The following is a 14701-nucleotide window of genomic DNA, read 5'->3' as shown; positions in this document are numbered from 1 at the left end:
TGAAATTCATCCGAGTTCAGTGAGTGGCCAGCAGGGGGCGGCGAGGCGCTGGCTCCGAGCTGCCCTCGCTTTGTCAAGACTCCCTGAGCAGGAAGTGTTGGTTTGTGCGCTTCTGTGTGTGTGTGCTCTGTGTACGTGTTTACATTAGAATTCTACGTTAAAGGGAGGAGACAAAGGGAACCACAGTCGTTAAGAATATAGACCCCAGAGTCAGGCTGCCCGGGTTCGAATCTCAGGCCTGCCGCTTATGAGCTCGAAGATCCTAGGCAAGTTCATGATCCCATGTGCCTCGGTTTCCCCATCTGTCAAGTGGGGGTTTTACTCAGTTTTCCATCTGTAAAATGCTATTGTAGGACTTGCCTCATTGAGTTCTTATGAAGCTTAAATCAGTTCTTTTGTGTTTGGAACAAGACCTGGCATGGAGAACGTAAAAAAGAAAAAAAAAGAAAAAAATCAGTGTCCGTTTCAATCCGTAAATCGTGAAGACTGCCCTAGAACTGGCGGCTGATGAGGCGCCTGGGTGCTTGCCCCATCTGTAGCACCCCCGTGAAAGCAGCGGACGCAAGCCCAGCCTGGTGTAGGCGTGTTACGCGGTCGACTCACGTGCCGCGCGCGGCTTGGCGGTGGGAAGCGAGAGGGTTCTGAAATGCTGACCGCATCTGAAGAAAATTCTGAACAAAACCAACACCAGTTTTTCCTCGGATTGCACAGTGGCTCCCGTCCTGGAAAATTCTCTGTGTGTAAAAACCAAATCCTTTTGTGTTTACACGTAAAACAGTTGGGATTCGTGTCTGAGCATTAGAGACCATTATTTCACGATGTGACTGTGCAATGGGACGTTTAGGAGTCACACGGGATGTGGACAGTTCTTTGCGGTCCCGAGGAACGTCTGCTTCCTGTCCTCACTCCCGATGACATCCAGGAACACCCCACACGTTGCCTCAGTGACCCCCATCTTTATGTCAACCAAACGCTACACGTTTCTGAGACGTACACTAGGGGGCAGCATAGCCCCCTTCTGACGCGCTTTCTAGAAGCTGCACAGACAAGGAAATACAGACAGATACTCTTAGACGCATGGATGTGCTGCTCACCTCCTGATGAGCCCACAGTAAGGTGAAAATGTCCTAAGTCGAAAATGCACTTAACACAGTGTGAACGTCATAGCGTAGCCTAGCCAACCTGAAAGGTGCTCAGGGCACCTGCATTAGCCTACAGTTGGGCCCAACCATCTAACACAAAGGCTATTTTGTAATCAAGTCTCGAACACTTCGTGTGATTTATGTAATTGTGGCTTGTTGCCTTCCTGCTGGACAGTGATCTTGAGTTTCATCTCAAGGGTAATTGCTTTCTCACCAGAAGCAGGAGACACAGGCAGGTGTTTGTAGACATGATGGGACAGGAAACCACAAAACACAGTACCCCCAAAATGCAGGCAACACAGCACCCTTAGACTATGGGCTGTTTACCCTTGTGATCAGGTGGCTCACTGGGAGCTGGTTCTTAGGGGAAAAAAAATCAAAATTCAAAATTCGGAGTGTGGTCTCTGCTGGAGGTGTATCTCTTTGGCACCATTGTAATTTTTTTTTTTTTTTAGATTTTATTTATTTATTTTTAGAGAGAGGGGAAGGGAAGGAGAAAGAGGGGGAGAGAAACAACAATGTGTGGTTGCCTCGCGCACGCCCCCAACTGGGGACCCGGCTCGCAACCCAGGCATGTGCCCTGACTGGGAACCGAACTGGTGACCCTTTGGTTCACAGGTTGGTGCTCAATCCACTGAGCCACACCAGCTGGGGCACCATGATTGTAAATTTGAAAGATTTTAATTTGAATCATCATACATTGGGGGACATCTGTACATCCTTATTCATGGTTTCTGTACTTGAGAATTACCCCCACCCACATTTATTTGTAACCCCAATACTCCTGCATTTGTGGTCATTGAGGTCATTCACAGAGCGGGGGGTGGGGGGTGGGGGGGGAGCTTGAGTTGCCCAGTGCACACTCACAGGGGTTGCCCAGCCGTCTTGTTTCAGCTCTCGTATTGTACACCAGTGTCCTTTGTGTGGTCGGTGGAGTTTTTCACGTTTTTGTGCTTTTTTTCATTGTGATGGTGAATTCTCTGTCTATAATGCCTTCCAAGCATAGCGCCGAAGTGCAGGGTAGCACTCCTAAGCACAGGGCGGCTGGACTGTGCCTTACGGAGAAAATACGCATGTTAGATGAGCTTCCTTCAGGCGGGCGTTACAGTGCTGCTGGCTATGAGTTCAATGTGAATGAAGCAACAGTGTACCCCCGGGGAGGGGCAGAAGCAGGTGTACAGCTGTGAGTACGCGCAACACGGACTTTATTCTTGTATTGTTTATTAATTATATTATTTTCCATATAAATAACTGTAAACATAATTTTGTCCCGCTCTGTCTATCAATGAGGTGTCTTTAAATGGAAACACACATTGCTCTGGCTGGTGTGGCTCAGTGAATTGAGCCCCGGCCTGCTAACTGAAAGGTTGCCAGTTCAATTCCTGGTCAGGGCACCTGCCTGGGTTGCCGGTCAGGTCCTCAGCTGGGGTCGTGGGAGAGACAGCCAGCTGATGTTTCTCTCCCTCTCTATCTCCCTCCCTTTTCCTCTCTCCAAAGTAAATAAACAAAATATTTTTTAAAAAATAAGCAGAAACACACGTAAAACAAAGTGATGTATTGATCAGTTGATGAAAACGTTGTGGCCAGAGGCTCACAGGAACCAAACCCTGTATGTCCCCTTAGGAGCACTCATTCGCAGTCACTACGTCAGCATTCTTGGTGACTTTGTGGAACATTTCTGCAGATGACGAGAATCAACTGTCCTTCCTGTTTTCTGCCTTTTGTACACAGAGTACGCCATGAACACCCTTCTGCACCTCGCACCTTTCACTTGATAGTTCAGAAATCCTTCCATATCGCTCATCCATTCTCAAAGTTCTTCTAAGTCTTATCGGCATCATTTCATGAAACAGACAGTATGAGCAGACACTGAATGGTCATACCGTGAACCTCGAACACAAAATACAGGATTCACTTATCTGTTCATGTGTTTTAAGTCCTGCCCAGTGAATTTTAAGCTCAGGATGGTGGTGTAAACTGACATAGGATTTTTTCTTCTCAATCCTCACCCGAGGATTGAGGGTATGTGTATTGATTTTAGGGAGAGAGAGAAGAGAGAGACATCGGTCAGTGGCCTCCCGTACATGCCCCGACCGGGGACCAAACCTAGGCACGGGCCCTGACCGGGAATCGAACCCGCAGCCTTCTGGTGTACAGGACAATGCTCCCACCAACTGCACACCCCAGCCAGGGCTGACATGGGATTTTTAAGCTAGATTTCTGAAGGGACAGTGAAGACCACACACAGTGTCTGGAGCCGTAGTGATCTCTCCACCCCCCCCCCTCTCTGCCGCCCCTTAGCCATGCTGCGGATGGTCTCTGCGGTCCTTCAGTTCGGCAACATCATCCTGAAGAGAGAACGAAACACCGACCAAGCCTCCATGCCAGACAACACAGGTGACACCCCCTGGCCTGCTGCCCAGCCCCATGACCCTGCATCCCTTGCCCCACAGACAGAGCACCCCCTCCCGGCCGGGCTGCTCTGACTCCCTGCCCTTCGCTGAGTCTTCAGCATTTTCTCACCCTTCTTCTGTTATAAAAATATGTGATCCCTGCTGAAAGTCTGAACAACACTAGCCTGCCAAACAGGGGACAACAGGGTCCCCAGTCGTCCCAGCGCCTTGGAGAGACCTGCCATCAGTGCTGGGCACATCTCCTCCTGGCCTCTGTGCTTGCATATGTGTATATTTTTTCCTTTTCAAAAGCAGGATTATAGTTGATATTCTTTTTTTTTTAATCAAAATGGAAATAGTTCTGCTTCCTAATTATTATAAAATAATATGAGCTGGATGGGGAAAAATCTGACAGACAGAACAGTATATAGACAGTCCGTTCTTTGATTCAAAGTGAAATACACGTATCATGAAATGCACGCCTCAGTTTAACATGTCATGAGTTTCCAACGTAATGAGGGTGGAACAGCCATTCAAATGGATGAACTCTGCTCCTCTAACCAATCCCCAAGTGCTGGACGTTCAGGTTATTTCCTGGTCATGTCCACTGTAAACAATGCGGTGATGAACATCCCCGTTGTCCAGTCTTGGCTCACCCGGGATTATTTTCGCCCACTGGGGGTCGCAGAGGAGACTTGCGGGGCCAGAGGATGCGCACACTGGTAGGACCTGTGCGGCCTCCGGGGGGAAAGGCCGGGCAGCCGCGTCCTGGGACAGAACGCCGACCTCACCCACCTCGATGCCTGTCTTCCTCAGCCGCCCAGAAGCTCTGCCGCCTGCTGGGACTCGGGGTGACGGATTTCTCCCGCGCCCTGCTCACCCCCCGCATCAAAGTTGGCCGGGACTACGTGCAGAAAGCGCAGACCAAAGAGCAGGTGGGCGGTGTGGCGGGGGGTGGGGGGCAGGTATCGGGCTCCCGCCGCCCTCCGACTCCGGCGTCTAGGAAGTGGCTTATGCCGTTTTTCCTCGCTCGCTCACGCAGACTGGTGCTGGCTGCTCAGTTACCGGCTCCGGACTAGGCACCGGGAATAAAAGCAGCAATAGAAACGTGGAACTCAGGCTGTAGTAAGAAAACCTAATAAACGAAGATTAACAGGATGCTTGTAGACAGGGGTCGACAGGGGTGCCGTCTGCCAAGAAGGGGGTTGGGCGGGGGGGGGGTCTGGCAGGCCCTCTCCCAGCAGGTCACGTTCCAGCCAAGACCTAGACCGTTCAAAGTGGAGGGCATAGCCCATGTAAAGGCCCTGGGGTTGAAACAAGCTTGGCGAGATGGGAACACTAAGGAGGTGGGTGAGGCTGCAGGCGGAGAGGTTGGTAGGGGACAGATCACGCAGGGTCTTAGGGGCCACCCTAAGGAGGTGAGTTTTATTCAGGGTGCAGCAGGAGGCCAGCGAGGGTTTAGGCCAGGGAGCGATTTGATTCAGGTTGTTTTTTTATAAAAACCCCCTTGTCTTCTGCATGGAGGGTGGAGTCCCAGGGGCGCAGGTGGAAGCAGGGAGTTGGGAGGAGGCTGCCGCCATAATCCAAGCCAATGACAGTGTGGCTCAGACCAGCGGGCAGGGCTAGGGGTAGAAAGAAGTTAACATGGGCTAGTGGTTTTCAGGATCCAGCTCTTGGGCAGAGGCCTCTGCTGGGCCCCAAGCTGGGTGCTCGAGGCCCTGGGATGAAGAAGACACAATAGGGGAGGCAAGGACCAGAGACTGGAGGTCACACTGGCCGTGATTCTGCTCTCAGGGGAGGTACTATTAGGATCCATTTTACAGATGAAGAAGTTGAGGCACAGAGAGGTTTATTCACAGCCTGAGGTAACACAGCCTCTAAGTGGCAGGAGCAGGATTCAAACTCAGGTTGTTGGCTCCAGAGTCCACCCTCTTAACTGTTATGTTAATTGTTCCAGGAAGTGGGGTCAGGAGGGCAGAGGATTAATGAACTAATGAGCCCTGAGGACTTCAGGCAGTGCCTGGAGCACAGTAGGGCTGAGGAATGGAGGGCTGCTGTTAATGTCATCTTGAACGATGGTGGGGGCCCGGACAGGCCGGGCCACTCATGTGCAGGCTGGACCCCCACTATGCATCCCATCTGCATGCAGGCTGACTTCGCCCTGGAAGCCCTGGCCAAGGCCACCTACGAGCGCCTCTTCCGCTGGCTTGTCCTGCGCCTCAACCGGGCTCTGGACCGCAGCCCCCGCCAGGGTGCCTCCTTCCTGGGCATCCTGGACATCGCCGGCTTCGAGATCTTCCAGGTCTGTGCTGTGTGCCCCGCTGGGGCCTGAGGGCGCCATCACGCTGCCCTGTTCCCTCCCTCTGTGCCCCTGCCCTCCTCACCCCCTCCCTCTCAGCCTCTGTCCCCCTCCCTCTGGGTCCCTGCCCCACTTTCTCCAGGTCTCTGTCCCCTTGTCTCTGGGTCCCTGTCCCCCTCTCTCTGGGTCCCTGTGCCCCCCTCTTTGGGTCTGTCCCCTGTCTCTGGGTCTCTGCCCACCCCCCCAGGCCCCTGTCCCCTCTCTCACGCATCCCCTCCTCCCTGCAGCTGAACTCCTTCGAGCAGCTGTGCATCAACTACACCAACGAGAAGCTGCAGCAGCTCTTCAACCACACCATGTTCGTGCTGGAGCAGGAGGAGTACCAGCGCGAGGGCATCCCCTGGACCTTCCTCGACTTCGGCCTTGACCTGCAGCCCTGCATCGACCTCATTGAGCGGCCGGTGAGTGAGCCCGCGGCCACTCCCTCCTCACAGCCCTCGCCATCTCACCCCGCCCCCTCCAGGCCAGGAGCCAGCCCCTCGCCCAGCTGGCCTCAGCCTCCGCATCAGTTACGTGGAGAAAACGACGTAGGTCTGTGTGACCGGTAGCAGATCAGGCCCCGGGACACACCCGCCACAGGGCCTGGCTCCAACCACGGGGCTAATCCTGGCTGTTACTAACTGTGGTTCTCCGTCCAAGTGTCGCTTACAAACACTAAAAACCAGCCGCAACCTAAGTGTCCAGTATTTGGGGATCTGACCTACTCTCCCCTTCCTGTCAACGGTCAGGCCAACCCCCCTGGACTCCTGGCCCTGCTGGACGAGGAGTGCTGGTTCCCGAAGGCCACGGACAGGTCCTTCGTAGAGAAGGTGGCCCAGGAGCAGGGCGGCCACCCCAAGTTCCAGCGGCCGAGGCATCTGCGGGACCAGGCCGACTTCAGCGTCTTGCACTATGCGGGCAAGGTAGGGGCGGGGCCAGCCTTGGGGCCTGCGGGTGGGAGTGGTGACAACCTGGCTGCAGATGTGGGGAAGGGTGCAGAGGGACGGCAGGGCCACCGGGTGTCCACTGGGACAGGACACAGCCAAGGCAGGGGCCAGGAAAGCCCAAGGAAGAGTGAGAACTATCTGACGAAGTCAACAAAGGCTTCCTCAAGGAGCGGGTATTTGCAGTAGGCTTTGAGGGATGGAGAGGCGTTTGCCTGGAGGAGAATTATGTGCATTTTATCCACTCATTCAGCAAACCCGTGCCTTCTTTATTTTCTTTTTTTTTTTTAATTTTTAAAGTATTTATTTATTTATTTTTAGAGAGAGGGGAAGGCAGGGAGAAAGAGAGGGAGAGAAATATCAGTATGTGGTTGTCTCACTCACCCCCCAACTGGGGACCTGGCCCACAGCCCAGGCCTGTGCCCTGACTGGGAATCGAACCAGCGACCCTTTGGTTTGCAGGCCGGCTCTCAATCCACTGAGCCACACCAGCTGGGGCTAAACCTGTCTTTTGTGCACTCAGCCCTGTGCTGAGCAAAGTTGGGGACCCAGGTCGGACATGGTTTCTGTCCTTACAAAGTTCCTTATCTGGAAGGGAGGCAAATCCAGACAACCGGGATGTAAGGCCAACAAGCGCCTTCATAGGGGCAGCGAAGGGCAGCGTCAAAGCCGACGCCCAGAGGAGGGAGGAACACCGGGGAAGTGTCCCCAGGGGAGCGTAATGCTTGATCTGAAATCTAAACCAAGGGTCGGCAAACCTTTTTTGTAACTGCTTCCCGCTCTGCGGGCCAGACACTGCCTGTCACAGCTACTCAGTTGTGCCGTTGCAGCGTGAGGGAAGCCACAGGTAACACATAAATAAATATACTAACGGGGGCTGCATCCCAATAACCCTTTACTTACAAAAAGAGGTGGCTGTCTTGACTTGGCTTGGGGGCTCTATGGTGTGAACGATGTGTAACGGGTGCCGGAGAGGCCAGGTGAGGGCGCGAGGGACTCTGCGGGCCCAGGGGACGGTGCGCATCACGGCGAGGGGGCAGGAGCCCGGGTGTCCTGCGTGCGGCTCCAAGGTGCCCAAACATTTGCTGAGACCTGCTGGGGCCCAGGCCTGTGCTGACACGAGTCAGAGCCGGGCCCTGGCCTCAGGGAGCCCCTGTCTGGTGGGCGGGGGTTGTGGTCAAGGCCGTGACGGCGGAACTCTCAAAGCAAAACCCTGCATTCTCCCAAGCAGCCGTCCGTGGGAAAGCGCACAGAGAGGGAATCCCCGGCGGCGGGGACAGCTCGGGGGGAAAACCTGAGGTGGAAATGCGGTTGCACGTGTGAGGAGGGACAGTGGAGAAGCCAAGGTGTCTGGAGTAGAATGAAGAAGGGAGAAAGTGGTGATGGACGGGGTCAGCGGTGGGCAGGGAAGGAAAGGGAGAGGAGTCCCGCGGGCGGAGGGTGCAGTTCAAGGTATGGACACGAGGTGGCACCAACGTCCTCCCCCCGTGGTGAAGCCTGGAGCTGGAAAATCAGGGGAGCCCGTGAACCTCCAAGTTCACCACGCTCCAATGCCTGGTTTCATTCAGGTCGACTACAAGGCCAATGAGTGGCTGATGAAAAACATGGACCCTCTGAACGACAACGTTGCCGCCCTGCTGCACCAGAGCACGGATCGGTTAACGGCGGAGATCTGGAAAGATGGTGAGGACTGGCTTTCCCCCGGCCCTGTCCCTGGGGCTCTGGGCATCCCTGCTCCCAACCCACAGTGTGAGCACCTTTGTTTCGGGGGCTGAGTTGTCTGCTCTGACGCAGCACTTCTGCAGGCCAGCCAGTTAGTGTTCCCAGTTAGTGCTGATTGATGGATATCTCAAGCCAGCATCGTATTCAATGATAAGACACTCCTCCTTAAACAAGACAAGGCTGCCCACTGTCAGCACTGCTGTGAAACACTGCTTTGGCAATACTAGCCTATGCAATCAGACCAGAAAAATAAATAAGCATGTGAGCATTGCAAAGAAAGCGATAACATTATTTGCAGGTGGCATGTGATCCCCTAAAAAGAGATTTGACTGGAAAAGAATTAATGACAAGACAACTCAGAAGGGTGCTGTTTATCAGGTTGGCCAACTTTCAGACTTTTCTTTCTTTGCTCTCTCACAAAGTTCCCCTTAGGGCCCCCAGGAAGAAGAAAGAAACAATGGACTGAGATATAGTTTTGGAGTTGTCTTGCTCCAACAAGACCCATGTGAATTTTTCCCATCAGTCTTTTCAGAATGACACTTCTAAGAGGCATAAGCAGAAAAGCCAAATGCCTTTGTGGTAGAACCCCATACTTTCCAAGCTGCCCCCTATCCTTAGAGGGGGTTTGAGAGATGATTTTATACAGCTGGAAGCACCAACATCTTGTTTTTTTTCTGATTTCAGGTTTCTAGAATCTGTCAGTTTACCTTTATCTTTTGTAAAGATTTTATTTTATTTTTTTCAGAGAGAGGAGAAGGGAGAGAGAAAGAAAGGGAGGGAAACACCAATGTGTGGTTGCCTCTCGTGCGCCCTCAACTGGGGACCTGGCCCGCAACCCAGGCACGTGCCCTGACCGGGAATCAAACCTGCAACCTTTTGGTTTGCAGGCTGGTGCTCAGTCCACTGAGCCACACCAGCCAGAGCTTGCCTTACTCTTTGATGGGAGTGAAAAGCATAGTTGTAGATGTGCCAGTCCATGCAACTAGACAAGAGAACAAAATAAGCAAGATGAGTGGTTCCCAAAACCAACTCACAGAGCGAAAGGGCATTGGCTCCCTTGATCTTGTGAGCTGACTTAAGAAAGAAAAGTCTGATATTTGTGTCTCATGGAGTTTACACAGGAGGGATTGAAAAGCAGTGTTTGATGTTTAGCAACAAAACCGGATTCTGCTAGAAGCTCTCCTTCCGAATGAACGTCCCCCCACCCACCCTGCTTGTTTAGAATCTGTGCTTCATTTACATGATGTCCCAGTGACCCCTCACACGTCCCACCCCGCATGTGGCTGACTCAAAGCGTTCCAAGAGGGAGAGTGGAAACGGCAAAGCCTCTTGAGTCCTAGACTGGAACGTGGCACAGTGATCCTTCTCCCACAGCCCTCCTGAACGCAGGAGCCCACACTCGAGGCGCTGCAGGTCCCACAGAGGGGTAGGGAGTCGGGGCTAGTTTTGCATCAGTCCCTGTGACAGCTGCCCTGAGCCCAGAGCGGGAAGCCCAGCATCCTGGCAGCCCAGGGGAAAAGGCAGATGAGGACAAGCCTCAGAGAGACCAACGCCACATGCCGGGCAGAAGCCACAAGGTCGTCCTCGAGCTTCCTGGCCGTCAGGGGGAAAAGATACCTAATAGGACATACAGACTCAACCTCGAGGGAGAGAGACCTTTTCCCTCTGGTACTAAGGCTCATGGAGGACATTTGTCCCTTCAGCTGACATTGATGCCCTCAGTGGGTAGGCACAAAGATGAACAGGACAGTCTCCCTGGTTTTAGATGTTTATGGCCAGTATTCAGGCTCTCCCTCCTGCTCTGGCCCGTGCTGTTGACTAATAACCCTCCTCTTTTTTTCCTTCCTGCCACCTCCTGTCCCTCTTCTCATACTGCTCCCTTTGCATCCCCCATCTTTTGCATCTCCCCACATCTGTCCTCTCCCCACATCTGTCCTCATTCCCCAGAACATGGGGGCTTCCAGCAGTTCTCTTTCCTTGGCTCCTTCCCACCGTCGTCCCCGGGATCTCCAGGGAGGCGCAGCTCTGCCATTTCTCCACCAGGGGGTGGGTGCTACTGTGCATCGATGGGTGAGATTTGCCAGACGAGGCGGGCGGGCCTGTTGGACCGGGAACCTGGTTTTGAACACCCGTCCCCTCTTTTCTCCATGAGGAGGTCTCTCATGCTTCTTCTTCCTCCTTGCCAGCCCTCCCAGCAGTTTCCAGACTCAGTGCTAACTAGACTCTTCTAACTAAACTGCATGCCAAAGTACAATGGGGCTACTACCAGCTGGCATTTATTGAGCACTTACTATGTGCCTTGCATTGTGCGAAGCCCTTTTATGATCATTAACACGTAGAATCCTCTGTATGACCCACTGAGGCAGGTGTTGGTACTAGTACCCCCCTTACACAGTTGAGGAAACTGAAGCACAGAGAGGTTAAGTCGCCAATCCAAGATCACACAGCCACTAAGTGGCAGAGCTGAGATTTGAACCCAGGATTTTGAGTCCCAGAGCCTCAGCTCTTACCTGTTCTATAAGAGCGTAATAAATGGCAGTTATCATTTTGATAATAACTGTAAGGATGGTGGTGGGAGGGAGATGAAACCTGGGGAGGAAAATGCTATATCTGAGCCCCCACCATACACCAGGTCCTGCCTAAGTGCAGATGACCTGGTTGACCCATGATGACCCTCATCACTGGGGACATCAGATTCAGCCCCAGCTGTAGGATCCTGAGAAACCCGGCATGATTTGGTCATCGAATTCTAGAAAAAAGCTTACTGTGAAGGCAGATTGCCTTATTTCACAGATTGCACATAAAAGCCAGACCCTATTGCAGTTTTAAAAATCCTCACCTGAGAACATATTTATGGATTTTAGAACAAGAGGAAGAGAGAGAGAAAGAGAAACATCAATGTGAGAGTGAAACATTGATTGATTGTCTTCCGTACGCACCCCAGATGGGGATCAAACCTGCAACCTTTTGGTGCATGGACTGCAATCCAAACAATTGAACCACCCAGCCATGGCAGAGACTATTACATTTTTTAAAACATAATTTATTTATTTGTAGAGTGAGGGGAAGGGAGGAGAAAGAGAGGGAGAGAAACATCAATGTGCGGTTGCCTCTTCTGCACCCCCAACTGGGGACCTGGCCCACAACCCAGGCAGGTGCCCTGACTGGGAATCGAACCGCAGACCCTTTGGTTCATGGGCTGGCGCTCAATCCACTGAGCCACACCAGCCAGCGCTCTATTACATTTTTAATGTGACTCTGTTTCATGTTCCTACAAATGCAGCTGTGCTTGTGATTACCCTTTTCCTTCTCTGTGCCTCGGTTTCCTCATCTGTAAAATGGGAGCGACTCTCACAGGCTTTTAAATCAGCCAGAGTACGTAAGTGCTTTGAACAGGGCCGGGCAGAGACTGCGCGCTAAGTCAGCATTTGCTATTGTTGTCTTCACCTGTCGGTAAGGAGAACGGAGATCATGTCCTTGAGGAGGAGAGGGGTCAGCGATCAGCCTTCGAGAGGACTCACCCTGCCTGGGTTTAAATCCTGCATCTGCAGTTTCTAAGCTGTGAGGCTTTGGGCGCTGCCTTCCACTTTTCTGAGCCTCAGTTTGCCCCCCAGTACAATGGGGCTGGTACTACCTACCTTACCAGGCTGTGGGAGGCACTTTATATATAAGATGCCAAGCCCTGTAAATAGTAAAGCCCTTAACCTTTGGCCAACTCAGCCCCTCCAAACTGACCACTGAGTCCCTTCTCACCCTTCATCTGATTTCCTCTTCACGCAGTGGAGGGCATCGTGGGGCTGGAGCAAGTGAGCAGCCTCGGGGACGGCCCACCGGGTGGTCGCCCCCGCCGGGGCATGTTCCGGACAGTGGGGCAGCTCTACAAGGAGTCCCTGAGCCGCCTCATGGCCACACTCAGCAATACCAACCCCAGCTTCGTCCGCTGTATCGTCCCCAACCATGAGAAGAGGGTGAGTGACCTGGGCCGGGGAAGGGGAGCTCTGGCAGCTGGACTTGGCTGGAGCCACATCTGGGCCCAGCTCACCGCTGACCAGATGTGTGACCCCGAGGGACTTGCCTCCCTCCCCAAATGAGTGCTCTGTTAGGAAAATTTATTTGTTCATTGGACTTACATTTTATTGAGCACCTACTAAGTGCCAGGTACTAGGGATATATTAGATAGAAGCACAGCCAACCCCTATCCTCACAGTCTAATACAGAACACATATGTTCAACTAATCACCCAAAATGAATGACTGGTTGAATTTGTAGGAGTGGTAAGTACCACGTAAGGTTTTATCTGCTCAGTGAAGTCAGGGAAGGACCCCTGGAGGAGGTGGCAACTGAGCTCTGAAGCATACATGGTATTCTGAGCAGAGAATAGTTTGTGCAAAGGTCCTGTGGTAGGTTAGAGCATGGAAGGCACAAGGGATAGAAAGAAGGCCATTGGGACTGGGGATGTCATGCAGGTTTGGGGAGACCATCTCTGGCCTCCCAGGGCACTAAAAAGTATTTTTGTGGGTAAAATCAAAGAATGGGCCTCGTAGAGAAGGGTCAACATGAGAGGAAAATGAGAGCACGAAGTTAGGGTGCTTGAGGCTTACACTGTCCTTGGAAAATAGCTGTAGTTATTGGGTTGGTGGATCTCTGTATGTGTGTGTCTCTTTCTCAGGTCTACAAACACCATATTTTATCAAATCTAAGACACATGTATTTCTGACACTTTAGCATTTCTGAACTTGGGATATGGCTTATAATCAATAGCTTGTCAGAGTTTAATTGACAGGAGTTTTGCTTTCTCGGTGACATATAAAATAGAAGTGTCTCACTATTGATGGGACTTACAGTTGATAAAATATGACATCCATAGACATCCACTTCTCCAAGAAGCCCTGGTTCTTTCTGGTGGAGAATGGTGCTTAGAGTCTTAAGACCTGGGTGCTGGGTGTGCTCAGGGCTATCAGGGTGGCACTCCCAGGACCTCTCAGTAAGCAGAGCTATGTTTTTATACACAAATGTATATACAAGCACACACATAGGTTTACACATGCACACATAAATGTATACACATGTTTACTTCTGTATTTATTTTTATAACTATCTTTATACTTTGCAAACCATGCGTTCACACTATGTCAAGTTGCAGTCCAATGCCATAGAGTTCATTGTAATTCTTTCCCCTGTACAAATTCGTAACTTTTTTTTAGCCACAGGGGAGACCTCGATCTTATAATATAGTACATATTTACCTGTTTTATTGGTCCCCTTTTATGAAATCAATCTCCTGGCCTTGCTGAGTGCTTACCCACTCAAGCCTGCCAAATATCTTGTCAAAGAGTGGGATGGAGGGAGAGAGTGGGAAAAAAGGAAGGAAGTTCTTATGAGACCGTCTTATTTATTATGTCCAATTTCCAGCTGTTTTCAGCTAATTCCTGCGGGCTCTTTCGGTGGTGAGAGAGTGCCAGCTAAGGCAGCCTAAGCGAAAGTGAGAATGTGTAGATTCACGTAATTGACAATTCCACTGTTGGGTTCAGATACAGCTGGATCCAGGTGCTCAACTGGTGGCATCAGGAATCTTTTTCCTTTGCTTGACACTGCTTTTCTGTGTGTTGCCTTCACTTTGAAGGAACCTCTCTGTGGGTCTCTTTCTCTCTCAGCACCCTCAGGGTGGCAAGGCAGCCCCCAGTGGGTCCAGCCTTCTATCTCCCAGTTCAGCAGCCCTAGGGAAAAGGGCATCTCTTGCCCCACAGCCCCAACAAAAGTCGCAGGGCAGGCTCTCATTGGCCCAGGATGGCTCTGTGCCCACCTCCAAACTGGTTACTCTGATTGGCCAGACCTGGGTCACATGACCATGCATGGAGCCAGGATGAGATTCCACCCGGTCACTCTGGACTGAGATCAGAGGGGAAGGCATGGCTCCCTCCCACAACATTGAAGCCTTATTGCCGGGACAGGGGAGTATTATATAGTCACAGACAAACAGAAACTCCCTTTTGCCAGAACACGAACAACCTGAAGTTAGGTGCTTTTATCTCCTTTTTCACTGCTCAGTCCCCAAAACCTAGAGCAGTGCGTGGCATGTGATGGATATTCGGTAAGTGTTTGATGGATGCATGGATATAAAATAATATGCCTAAATGGCTGTAGAAAAAGATCCAGCCCGGT

General features: G+C 51.8%; 1 protein-coding gene across 1 annotated transcript in view; it reads left to right on the top strand.

Moving 5' to 3' along the window:
* Nucleotides 1–14701, top strand: part of LOC149995122 (myosin-14-like) — a 70416-nt gene that overhangs the window by 24668 nt on the left and 31047 nt on the right. Inside the window, exons 11-17 of the mRNA XM_090260554.1 lie at nucleotides 3444–3539; nucleotides 4352–4470; nucleotides 5685–5837; nucleotides 6122–6295; nucleotides 6623–6796; nucleotides 8386–8500; nucleotides 12320–12507. Coding sequence (XP_090116680.1) covers nucleotides 3444–3539; nucleotides 4352–4470; nucleotides 5685–5837; nucleotides 6122–6295; nucleotides 6623–6796; nucleotides 8386–8500; nucleotides 12320–12507 — 1019 coding nt within the window. The remainder of the gene's footprint in view (nucleotides 1–3443; nucleotides 3540–4351; nucleotides 4471–5684; nucleotides 5838–6121; nucleotides 6296–6622; nucleotides 6797–8385; nucleotides 8501–12319; nucleotides 12508–14701) is intronic.

This window comes from Furipterus horrens, unplaced genomic scaffold (genome assembly GCF_987537825.1).
Source record: "Furipterus horrens unplaced genomic scaffold, mFurHor1.1.pri manual_scaffold_13, whole genome shotgun sequence".
Taxonomy (NCBI): domain Eukaryota; kingdom Metazoa; phylum Chordata; class Mammalia; order Chiroptera; family Furipteridae; genus Furipterus; species Furipterus horrens.
Note: the sequence above shows the minus strand (reverse complement) of the source record. Positions and strands in the feature narration are given on the sequence as shown.